This window comes from Mustelus asterias, chromosome 4 (assembly GCF_964213995.1).
Source record: "Mustelus asterias chromosome 4, sMusAst1.hap1.1, whole genome shotgun sequence".
In the NCBI taxonomy this organism is placed as follows: Eukaryota; Metazoa; Chordata; class Chondrichthyes; order Carcharhiniformes; family Triakidae; genus Mustelus; species Mustelus asterias.
This window is the reverse complement of record NC_135804.1, coordinates 60,869,518-60,882,197: the sequence shown is the minus strand read 5'-3', so window position 1 is coordinate 60,882,197 and position 12,680 is coordinate 60,869,518. Positions and strand designations below refer to the sequence as shown.

Genomic DNA, 12,680 nt, shown 5'->3' with positions numbered 1-12,680 from the left:
ACTGCAACAGGGTGTAGGCCTTTCAGGGGAGAGGGAGGACTATCTCCACACAAACCAGTTTCCTCTCTGTAAACCTGTTGTCTTTTCCTCCTCCAGAACAACGCCAATCCCTCCTTAGACTTCAGTCGAACACCTCCAGGGTTGCTGCCTCTGGATAACATGATCTACTTTTCCACAAACCACTCTGATGCCTATAACCGGGTAAGTTGGCTCCCTCCCACTGTGTTCCGTTAAAAACCAACTGCCAACACCGCTTAACCCTTGCACTGCCACTCAGTTTGAATCAGCTGCTTTGTTTCCGTTGGTGAGGGAACCTTTTCCTTGAATTATAGGAGGCTGAGTAGGGGGTATTAATCCCTGCAGGCAAGAAGGGAGTTGGGCACAAGAAGTGCGAGTAGTATGAATGGCACAGCTACATGGAAACGTAGATGAATCTTTGATACACCATTTGGGGAGACAGCTGAACTGAGGATTACCAACCATTTGGGCTGGGAGGAGAATGGGCCAAGGTTTCTTGTTGACCACCACCACCGCCCCCCCCACACTTCCCCACTCCACTTCTGCCTGCCACTGGGTGAGTGTATAATCGGGATATTTAGGGCAGGGCAAAACATACACACAATTCCTATTGGGGCAGAGAATTGTGAGAGGAGGGACATGATGAAGGAGGAGAAAAATGGCAGAATGTTGGGCGTTCAACCTGGTCAGGTTCTCTGAGAAATAAAAATACACTTGCCCCACACAAACATGATCAGAAACATTCACCATATCTCGAAAGGCCTCCATTTCTGAGGCAAACTGGTTGGAGGCCTTGTAAACTCGTGAGGATATTCTTACTCCCATAGCCCTCCCAATGTGGTGCTGGTGGACTGCCTAAATCAGGTCGGCTTCTTAATTTGTGCAATTCTCCATCGTTCCACCCTCTCAGCTCAGTCAAGAGGTCAGTTTTTCAAAGAACAATCCAGAATGATCTTGAGGCCAACAGAGCTGGGGGAGCCCAGATCTTATTCCCAGCTTGTTAGTTGTTGGTGGGAGTTAGTTGGTCTCTGCCAGGCCATCAGGGGAGCTGTTATATTTGGCTGCAATAGTCATCGGCTCTTTCTCCTTCAGACTACCCAGTGAGACTTACATGTGTGTGTACATGTGTGTGTGCGTGTGTGTGTGTGTACATGTGTGTGTGTGTGTACATGTGTGTGTGTGTACATGTGTGTGTGTACGTGTGTGTGTACGTGTGTGTGTGTACGTGTGTGTGTGTACGTGTGTGTGTGTACGTGTGTGTGTGTGTACGTGTGTGTGTGTACGTGTGTGTGTGTACGTGTGTGTGTGTACGTGTGTGTGTGTACGTGTGTGTGTACGTGTGTGTGTACGTGTGTGTGTGTGTGTGTGTGTACGTGTGTGTGTGTGTACGTGTGTGTGTGTGTACGTGTGTGTGTGTGTACGTGTGTGTGTGTACGTGTGTGTGTGTACGTGTGTGTGTACGTGTGTGTGTGTACGTGTGTGTGCGTGTGCGTGTGTACGTGTGCGTGTGTGTGTGTGTACGTGTGCGTGTGTGTGTGTGTACGTGTGTGTGTGTGTACGTGTGTGTGTGTGTACGTGTGTGTGTGTGTACGTGTGTGTGTGTGTACATGTGTGTGTGTGTGTGTACGTGTGTGTGTGTGTACGTGTGTGTGTGTGTACGTGTGTGTGTGTACGTGTGTGTGTGTACGTGTGTGTGTGTACGTGTGTGTGTGTGTACATGTGTGTGTGTGTACGTGTGTGTGTGTACGTGTGTGTGTACGTGTGTGTGTACGTGTGTGTGTACATGTGTGTGTGTACATGTGTGTGTGTACATGTGTGTGTGTACACATGTGTGTGTGTGCGTGTGTACGTGTGTACGTGTGCGCGTGTGTACGTGTGCGCGTGTGTACGTGTGCGCGTGTGTATGTGTGTGCGTGTGTACATGTGTGCGTGTGTACGTGTGCGCGTGTGTACGTGTGCGCGTGTGTACGTGTGCGCATGTGTACGTGTGCGTGTGTGTGCGTGTGCGTGTGTACGTGTGCGTGTGTGTGTGTGTGTACGTGTGCGTGTGTGTGTGTGTACGTGTGTGTGTGTGTACGTGTGTGTGTGTACGTGTGTGTGTGTGTACATGTGTGTGTGTGTGTGTGTACGTGTGTGTGTGTGTACGTGTGTGTGTGTACGTGTGTGTACGTGTGTGTGTGTACGTGTGTGTGTGTACGTGTGTGTGTGTACGTGTGTGTGTGTACGTGTGTGTGTGTACGTGTGTGTGTGTACGTGTGTGTGTGTACGTGTGTGTGTACGTGTGTGTGTGTACGTGTGTGTGTACGAACGTGTGTGTGTACGAACGTGTGTGCGTGCACATGTGTGTGCGTGCACATGCGTGTGTACATGTGTGTGTGTGCATGTGTGTGTGCACGTGTGTGTATGCATGTGCATACACATGTGTGCGTGTACGCATGTGCATACACGTGTGTGAGTGCGTTTGTGTATCTAGAACATAGAACAGTACACACAGAACAGGCCCTTCGGCCCACGATGTTGTGCCGAGCTTTATCTGAAACCAAGATCAAGCTATCCCACTCCCTATCATCCTGGTGTGCTCCATGTGCCTATCCAATAACCGCTTAAATGTTCCTAAAGTGTCTGACTCCACTATCACTGCAGGCAGTCCATTCCACACCCCAACCACTCTCTGCGTAAAGAACCTACCTCTGATATCCTTCCTGTATCTCCCACCACGAACCCTATAGGTTCTATGTGTGTGTGTGTGTGTGTGTGTGTATCTGTGTGTGTGAGTGCGTTTGGGTGTGTGTGTGTGTATCTGTGTGTTTATGTATGTGGGTGGTCAGAATAACACTGCACTCTGACATATCAAGAATGGTCTCCTGGGTCAGGCACTGAAATGAGACAAAGTACAGAGCTGTCACCCAGTGCTTTCGCGGGGTGGGGAGAAAGCTAGAAAGTCAGGGTGTCCGGTAGGTGGCACAGTGGTTAGCATAGGGATTCTAGGATTTAATAAAAAAACATTCTCGCTCTTTCTCCTGGACAGTTTGTCCTTGAAAACAGCAGCCGTGAAGATAAGCATGGGTGTCCGTTCGGCCGTGGGAGCATTCAGCTCACCATCATCCTCTGTGAGATACTGAAGATTGGAGACCCACGTAAGTTTACCAAAGACCCTGAGTTGCTGTTAGTTACAGTAGAGAGATGACGGATATTCACCCAAAGCGAAAAAGAAAGGATAGTCACATTGGATGAGTTTGCTGTGAAATGCAGCTAATGTGAGGTGAATAGTGCACATTGGGTAAATTCTGGGGCTGAGCCAGGAATGCTCAGAGGGAAAGGCATGAGCTTGGTGGGCCAGAGGTATTTCCTTGTTATACAGCTTCACGTATAACAGTTGAACCAACAGAGGTATTGATGGGGAAACCATGATCACCAGGAATTGAAAAGTAACATCTGTGCAATGTGTTTCCATCACAAGATTAGCGTTTGGTTAAATAGGAAAATCAACGATTAACTTAAGGTGAATGACCTTGGGATTGGATGGGGTTTTTTTACAGCAATCGACAATGGTTTCATGATCATCGTTAGACTTTTATTGAATTCAAATTTCACCAACTCCCATGGAGAGATTCGAACCCATGTCCCCAGAGCATCACCCTTGGTTCCTGGATTGCTAGGCCAGTGACGTTATCACAATGCCACCACCTCCCCCTCAGTAATCCAGATGGTACCACGCAATGAATGAGCAGGCCAGGCAGGATGAAAAGCAGTGTGCAGAGGGTGTGACAGGCTGCTGAGTCTTCTACAGGAATTTGAAGGCAGGGTCAGAATTGAGGGGATTGATGTCTGTAAGATAGCACCCTGCACTCTCTGACATTAACACTGCAATATCGTAGGCCCCAATCTCTTACTGAGAAAAGAGAGCCTTCCCACAATCTCCTCAAAGCCAAACAAGCGTGACCTTTCAGGAGTGAAATTGGGAAATGCTCTTCATAGAATCATAGTGCAGAAGAGGCCCTTCGGCCCATTGATTCAACACCGACAGGCGAGAAACACCTGACCTCCCACCTAAACCCATTTACTAGCACTTGGCCCATAGCGTTGAATGTTATGATGTGTCAAGTGCTCATCCAGGTACTTTTTTAAAGGATGTGAGGCAGCTTGCCCCTACTGCCCTCCAAGGCAGCATATTCCAGACCATCACCACCCTCTGGATAAATATGTTTTTCCTCACATCTCCCCAAAACCTCCTGACCCTCATCTTGAACCTATGTCTCCTTGTGACTAACCTTTCACCTAACATTTGGAAAGCATTTGGAAAGCGGTGACAGGATCAGTCCAAGTCAGCATGGATTCACTGAAGGGAAATCCTGCTTAACAAATCTTCTGGAATGTTTTGAGGATGTGACCAGTAGAGTGGACAAGGGTGAACCAGTGGGTGTTGTGTATCTGGAATTTCAAAAGGTTTTTGACAAGGTTCCACAAAAGAGATTAGTGAGCAAAATTAAGGCTCATGATATTGGGGTAATGTATTGACGATAGAGAACTGGTTGACAGACAGGAAGCAGAGAGCGAGAATAAACTGGTCCTTTTCAGAGTGGCAGGCAGTGACTAGTGGGGTACAGCAGGGTTCAGTGCTGGGACCCCAGCCATTCACAATATAGATTAATGATCTGGACGAAGGAATTGAATGTAATATCTTCAAATTTGCAGACAACACTAAGCTGGGTGGCAGTGTGTGCTGTGAGGAGGATGATAAGAGGCTGCAGGGTGACTTGGACTGGCTGGCTGAGTGGGCAAATACTTGGCAAATGCAATACAATGGGGATAAATGTGTGGTTTTCCACTTTGGTGGCAAAAGCAGGAAGGAAGATTAATATCTGAATGGCGGCAGTTTAGGAAAAGGGGAAGTGCAACGTGACCTGGGTGTCATAGTGGAACAGTTGCTGAAGGTTGGCATGCGGTGAGGAAAGCTAATGGCATGCTGGCCTTCATAGCAAGAGGATTTGAGTATAGGAGTAAGGATGTCTTGCTGCAATTATACAGGGCCTTGGTGAGGCCACATCTTGAGTAATGTGTGCCATTTTAGTCTCTGAGCCTGAGGAAGGGCATTCTTGCTATTGAGGGAGTCCAGCGAAGGTTCACCAGACTGATTCCCGGAATGGCAGGACTGACATATGAAGAGAGACTGGATCGACTGGGCTTGTACTCACTGGAATTTGGAAGAATGAGAAGGGGTCTCATAGAAACATATAAAATCCTGATGGAACTGGACAGACTAGATATGGGAAGAATGTTCTCGATGTTGGGGAAGTCCAGAACTAGGGGTCACAGTCTAAGAATAAGGGGTAAGCCATTCAGGACTGAGATGAGGAAGAACTTCTTCACTCGGAGTTGTGAACCTATGGCATTCTCGACCTCAGAAAACTACTGGGGCCAGTTCATTAGATACGTTCAAGAGGGAGCTGGACATCGTCCTTGTGGCTAAAAGGATCAAGGGGTATGGAGAGAAAGCGCGAGTGAGATACTGAAAGTGAATGATCAGCCATGAATCATATTGAATGGTGGTGCAGACTTGAAGGGCCGAATGGCCTACACCTGCACCTATTTTCTATGTTTCTAAATGGAACAGCTGCTCCCTATATCCACTCTGAATATGCCCCTCATAATCTTGTACTCCTCGATCAGGTCGCCCCTCAGTCTCCTCTGCTCCAATGAGAACAACCCAAGCCTATCCAACCTCTCTTCATAATACAAATGTTCCATCCCAGGCAGCATCCTGGTGAATCACTTCTGCACCCCCTTCAGTGTAATCACATCCTTCCTATAATGTGGCGACCAGAACTGCACACAGTCCTCTAACTGTGGCCTCACCAAAGTTTTATACAACTTCAACATGACCCCCCTGCTTTTGTAATCTGTACCCCAATTGATAAAGGCAAGTGTCCCATATGCCTTTTTCACCACCTTACTAACATGCCCACCTGCCTTCAGTGATCCATGGACAATATGCCAAGGTCCCTTTGTTCCACAGAACTTCCTACTGTCCTACCATTCATTGAGTACTTTCTTGTCCAATTACTCCTTCCAAAGTGCATCACCTCACACCTTTCAGGGTTAAATTCGATCTGAGACATATCTGCCCATTTGACCATCCCATGTGTATCTTTTTGTAGCCCAAGACACTCAGCCTCACTGTTAACCTCCCAGTCAATCTTTGTGTCCTCTGCAAACTTATTAATCCTACCCCTCACATAGTCATCTATGTCGGTTATATAAATGACGAATAATAGGGGATCCAGCACAGATCCCTGTGGTACGCCACTGGACACTGGCTTCCAGTCACAAAAGAAGCCTTCTGTCATCACCCTCTGTCTCCTACAACTGAACCAATTTTGAATCCACTTTATCAAATTACCCTGTATCCCATGTGCAGTTACCTTCTTTACAAGTCTCCCATGTGGGACCTTGTCAAAGACTTTGCTGAAAACTACAACGACTGCACTACCCTCATCTACACACTTGGTCACCTCCTCAAATATTTAATCAAATTTGTTACATGTGACCTCCCTCTGATGAAGCCAGGCTGACTATCCTTAATCAAGCCTTACCTCTCCAAGTGGAGATAGATGCTCTCCTTCAGAATTTTTTCCAATAGTTTCCCAACCACTGATGTGAGACTCACTCGCTTGTAGTTCCCTGGCTTAACTCTACAACTCTTCTTAAATAGCAGAACCACATTAACTGTATGTTCTCCAGTCCTCTGGCGCTGCCCCCGTGGCTGGAGAGGAATTAAAAATTTGGGACAGAGCCCCTGCAATCTCCTCCCTTGCCTCCCAAAGCAGCCTGGGACAGAATTCATCAGGACCTGGAGATTTATCCACTTTTAGGCCTGCCAACACCTTCAATACCTTGCCCTTCCCTATGTCAATTTGCTCAAGAACCTCACAGTCTCTCTCCCTGAATTCCATACCTTCATCCTCATTCTCTTGGGTGAAGACACCTGTGAAGTATTCGTTCAACACGCTACAAATGTCCTCTGGTTCCACCCACAGATTGTCCCCTTGGTCCCTAATAGGCCCTACTCTTTCCCTGGTTATCCTCTTCCCATTGATATACTTAAAAAATATCTTGGGATTTTTTTCCCCTGCTTTTATCAGCCAGAGCTTTCTCATATCCTCTTTGCTTTCTTAAACTCCACCCTGCACTTTCTGTACTTCACTAATGCCTCCCCTGATTTGTTCCCCTTGTACCTGTGTACAGAGTGTGGTGGAAGTTTTAAACTCTCTTTCACAAATAACAATTGACCCTAGATCAATCTGAGATTGATAGAATTTTATTATGCACTGGCGTTAAGGGAGATGAGGCAAAGAGACTAGGTTACAGATCAAACCATGATCTTATTGAAATGGCGGAACATGCTCCAGGGGTTAGACAGTTCCTCCTTTTCTTCCCTGGAATCCTGACTCCAACAGAGAGGTACTGGATTTAGACCCAAATCCTGGAGGGTAAAGGCCAAGATTTAAGGTGTCCCATCGCCAGCTGATAATTGCTGCCCCCAGCCATTGCTATCAGAATTGGCAACCAAAGTTTTTGCTTTAGATTCCTCTTTGTTAAGCTGCCTGTTTAAAATAAAAACAGAAAATGCTGAATACATTCAGTAGGTCTGGCAGCTCCAGTGAAGAGAGAAACAGAGTTAATGTTTCGGTCCAAATGACCCTTCCAGAGAACTGAAGAAAGGTAGACATGTAATGAACTATACTGTAAGAGAGGTGGGCACAGTGGCACAGTGGTTAGCACTGCTGCCTCACAGCGCCAGGCACCCGGGTTCAATTCCAGCCTTGAGTCACTGTCTGTGTGGGTTTCCTCCGGGTGCTCCAGTTTCATCCCACAGTCCAAAGGTTTGCAGGTTTGATAGATTGGCCATGCTAACTTGCTCCTTAGCGTCCCAAGATGTGTAGGTTAGATGGTTTAGCCATGGTAAATGGGTGGGGTTACGGGGCTAGGACGGAGGGAAGGGCCTGGGTGGGATGCTGTTTCAGAGAGTTGGTGCAGATTCGATGGGTTGAATGGTCTCTTCTGCACTGTAGAGATTCTATGGTGGGTGGAGGAGATGGGGCAGAACAGAAGAACAGGGATAGATCAGGATGAAGGAAAGACTGACAAAGGTATCATGGACATATGGCAAAGCGGGAGTGTTAATGGTGCCATTTAGAGATGAAAAATGCAAATAGTGGCAAAAGGTGAGTTAAAAGAATGTATTAATGGGAGCGAAACTGAACAAGGAACAGGTGGCTATGTGGGGGAGAGGTGGGGTCACGGTGAAACAGTGGTTAGCACTGCTGCCTCACAGCAGCAGGGACCCGGGTTCGATTCCCGGCTTGGTGACTGTCTGTGTGGAGTTTGCACATTCTCCCAGTGTCTACGTGGGTTTCCTCCGGGTGCTCCGGTTTCCTCCTACAGTCCAAAGATCTGCGGGTTGGGTTTATTGGCCATGGTAGATTGCCCCTTAGTGTCAGGGGGATTAGTAAGGTTAAATACATGGAGTTACGGGGATGGGACCTGGGTGGGATTGTGGTTGGTGCAGATTTGATGGGCCAAATGGCCTCCTTCTGCACTGTAGAGATTCTATGTTGCGACAGGCTGGGGAGCTGAAAAGGAGGGTGGGGGCCAAGATGGAGGGGAAAGGTCACACTCTAAAGTTGTTGAACTCAATATTGAGTCCAGAAGCTTCCGTCTAAGGTAGATTATCAGTTTGCATCAAGTTACTGCTACATTATTGAGTAATATCTCTCCATACACTGTTTAGGAGCTAAAAGTAAGACACCATAACAATGGGGTTTTGAGTGTCCATGTTTTTGCCTTCCCAAAATGTCTCTCCTTCTCCTTTACAGCTTCAGAGACGGGGCAAGACTTCTACCCCATGTTCTTTGCCCAGGATAGGGTTTTCGAAGAGTTCTTCTGCATTTGCATCCAGCTGCTGAACAAGACATGGAAGGAGATGCGAGCCACACAGGAGGACTTTGATAAGGTAACGCCTCCTGTTTGACTTTGGGCAGATGCGACACACTTGGGGGTCGGGGGGGGGGGAAGAAACATTTGCAGGGCTAAAGAGCAAGATTGGCTAGTTCTTTCAAAGGTCTAGTACAGGCATGATGGGCCAAAAGGCCTTCTCTAGTGCTGTAACTGTAACATTCTATGATTGAATTGGTTCATTAAGCTGAATGGTCATGGCAAAAAGTGACTCCCAGGAAGTCCACCTAGACACAAGACAGTCACAGTACAGGACCATTAGTCCAATAATCCAAAGCTAGACAACTGCTAATGGAAGGGAGTCTTTTGTTTTAATTTCTTTGCCCACTAGTTTGGCGCTGTAGCCCTGCCGAGGTTCTGGTAGGTACCAGGAGGACTCTGATTCTCATTCAGATGTTAATTTGTCAGTGGACAAATCATGGGTGCAGCTCACCATTGCCGAAGCTGTTGTGGATCCGGGTTAACACGTGGACATCAGGAGGCGAGCCTCTGATGGATGTTTCACTGTCAATAACCCAGGGCTGCCGGATGCTGAGCCCGTACTGCATTCATTGTTCTTACCCTGGCATTTGTTCCCACTGCACTATGAGAGGGGTGGGGGAGTGGGGTGGAGGGGGGGGGGGGGGGGGGGGCGGGGGGCACCAACTCTCCGAAAGAGCAGCTTACCCAGGCCCAACCCCTGGCCCTGTCCCCGTAACCCCACACATTTAACATGGCCAATCCACCTAACCTGCACATCTTTGGACTGTGGGAGGAAACTGGAGCACCCGAAGGAAACCCATGCAGACATGGGGAGAACGTGCAAACTCCACACAGTGACCCAAGCCAGGATCGCCTGGGTCCCTGGCGCTGTGAGGCAGCAGTGCTAACCACTGTGCCACCGTACCGCCCTGCTGGAAAATCATCTCGGCCTCACTTTCTTCAGGCCCACCGTTCCTTGGGCTGACATGTTGACTGAGTTTTGAGGACTCTGGAGTTTTCTGTCACCATCTGGAGCCACTGCCCTTGAACTTGTGAACTCGAGGGAGTGAGTGCTAGCTATTCAACTCTAGAGGAAGCACGGCTGAGTCCAATTCCATTGCTACACTAGCCTCAGCATCAGCAGTGAGAAGAAAAGTGCCTTTATTGCCTTAAAGGCAAGATCAATTAATTCAGCCCAAGCCAGACTTCGGAGCTGGGGCTGTACTGGTAAGAATCAGGGACTCACTTTACTGAGAGATGTGTGTAGTATCCAGGCCTTGCATAGGGAAGATGCTGACAACATATTGCTATGGTGATGGAGGCTTTTTTACTTCAATTCGTTTTTGTTTATTTGAAACAGATTTGAAAAAAAGGTTTTGCTTTTCTGGCATATAAACACTGGGCTTTATTGACTTAAACCCTTAGTGAATGGGTGACATAGGTCCCTGTGCTAGAGGTCTGAGGCAGAAAGGATAGGCCGCGGCCTGATTGGATAGTAGCAGGCCCTATTGTGCTTTGGATGTGCCTGTGTCAACACAGCCTGCGTGCTGTGAGTCACTGCAGAGAAATTAATGAGCTGCTGCCCAGGAAGATTTCATTTTGTTTTCTGCCAGACTGCTCCGTCAGCCTCGCAGTTGAATGGTGCTGGACGTGAACGGTGGTGAGTTTTGGATGCAGGCCCGTTCCTTTCAGGATGAGAGACGGGAGGCCGCGCATGTCCTCCTCTTCAGTCACTTCACTCAAACAGTGCGTGACTCCCAGTGTTTGAGGACAGTAAGGTCAAGGAGCGGGGAGGAAACCGCCACACTGCCAGCTGGTAATTGGAGCTAAAATGGCGCTGGGGCAGAAGTTAGGAAAACCACCAATGGCTATTCAAATCTCTTAACTCCAGGTATAACACCAGGATGGGGTTGCAGAGGGGCCAATTTTCACCTCTAACCATTGAGAGGTAATCAGGTGCATCAGACCCTAAACCCATTATATCCCTCCCCCCAGCTGCCTTCATTCCGTGGGGTAATTGGTTACCATATTACCTCTCCCGTGAATGGCACTCTGACATCCTTAAGGCTGTGGTCCTCCTCAAAAAAAAAGTCAGCTCTGCTGTGCTTCCGTCATTCAGTGAACAAACAGCTGGAAGTGCTGATGGATATCCTGTGGCATTGCTCGCAGTTCGTGTGGGATTTGGAGTGAGATTATGATGTTTTGTTCTGAAGGTTAAGCTGAGCGTTTCCTCTGGACCTGACCCTGCTCCTATGAGCTTTGGGGTTTAATATGTAGTCAAGTGCAGGTGAATTACTATTGGAAGAAGTGGTCTCCAGACTGCCAGACTATTGGCTCCTCACCCAGACATCTCCACAAGTCAATAATGACTGGTTCACATCTTCTTTTGTTTAACACCTTTACAATTGAAGATTGTTCAGTTGATATTTTCTGCACAGCTTGGAATCAGGAGTGCGATGGGGATTCTTGAAGTTTTGACATAAATAGATGAGCGGAGGGATATGCAGGAGAAAGATTTGTGTTTCTATAGTGACTTTTAAAAACACTGGGCATCCCATGGCTATGAAGCACTTTTTGAGGTGTAGTCAGTTTTGTCATGCAAGGTATTGCAGCAGCAAATTTGTACACAGCAGGATCCCACAGACAGTAATGTGCTAATGACCTGATAATCTGATGTTAGGTGAGGGAAACATGTGGATCAGGGCACCATGGAGAACTCTTCCTCCTCCTCCTCGAACTAGTGCTGGGAGATTGTTTAAGTCCACTTGGGAGGGCAGACAGGACCTCAGTTTAAAGTCTTATTCAGAAGATAGGACATCTGACAGTGTAGCACTCCTTCAGTCATGATTCAGAATGCCGGCTCAAAGTGCTCAGGCCTCTGGAGTTAGAAGTCAAAGCCATGGCCTTTGGATTTGGGTGAGGGTGCTCGAAACTGTACTTTCGAGTTTTTTGAGGAAGTGACAAGAATGATTGATGAGGAAATGCGGTGGATGTTGTCTACATGAGCTTTAGTAAGGCACTTGACAAGGTCCCTCATGGCAGGCTACTACAGAAGGTAAAGCCTCATGGGATTCAGGGTGTGCTGGCTAGGTGGATACAGAACTGGCTTGGTCATAGAAGACAGAGAGTAGTAGTAGAAGGGTGGTTTTCAGAATGGAGATCAGTGACCACTGGTGTTCCACAGGGATCAGTGCTGGGACCTTTGTAGTTTGTAATATATATACAAATGATCTGGAGGAAAATGTAGATGGTCTGATTAGTAAGTTTGCAGATGACACAAAAATTAATGGAGTTTGCAGAAAGTAACAAGGATTGTCAAAGGATACAGCAGGATATAGATAGATTGTAGACTTGGACAGAGAAATGGCAGATGGAGTTTAATCCAGACAAATGTGAGGTGATGTATTTTGGAAGATCAAATTCTGAGGCGAATTTTACAGTAAATGGCAGAACCCTTAGGAGCATTGACGGTGGCACAGTGGTTAGCACTGCTGCTTCACAACGCCAGGGACCCAGGTTCGATTCCCAGCACATTCTCCCCGTGTCTGCGTAGGTTTCCTCCGGAGCTCCCGTTTCCTCCCACAGTCCAGAGATGTGCGGGTTAGGTGGATTGGCCATGCTAAATTGCCCCTTAGTGTCAGGGCGACTAACTAGGGTAAATGCATGGTGTTATGGGGATAGGCCCT

The 12,680-nt window shown here is 47.6% G+C and overlaps 1 protein-coding gene across 3 annotated transcripts in view; it reads left to right on the top strand.

The window, feature by feature from the left end:
* Window positions 1-12,680, top strand: part of elmo3 (engulfment and cell motility 3) — a 119,189-nt gene that overhangs the window by 78,550 nt on the left and 27,959 nt on the right. For all 3 annotated transcript variants that reach the window (XM_078211135.1, XM_078211136.1, XM_078211137.1), the window contains exons 13-15: window positions 97-201; window positions 3,047-3,155; window positions 8,895-9,031. In XM_078211135.1, the coding sequence (XP_078067261.1) occupies window positions 97-201; window positions 3,047-3,155; window positions 8,895-9,031 (351 nt within the window). The remainder of the gene's footprint in view (window positions 1-96; window positions 202-3,046; window positions 3,156-8,894; window positions 9,032-12,680) is intronic.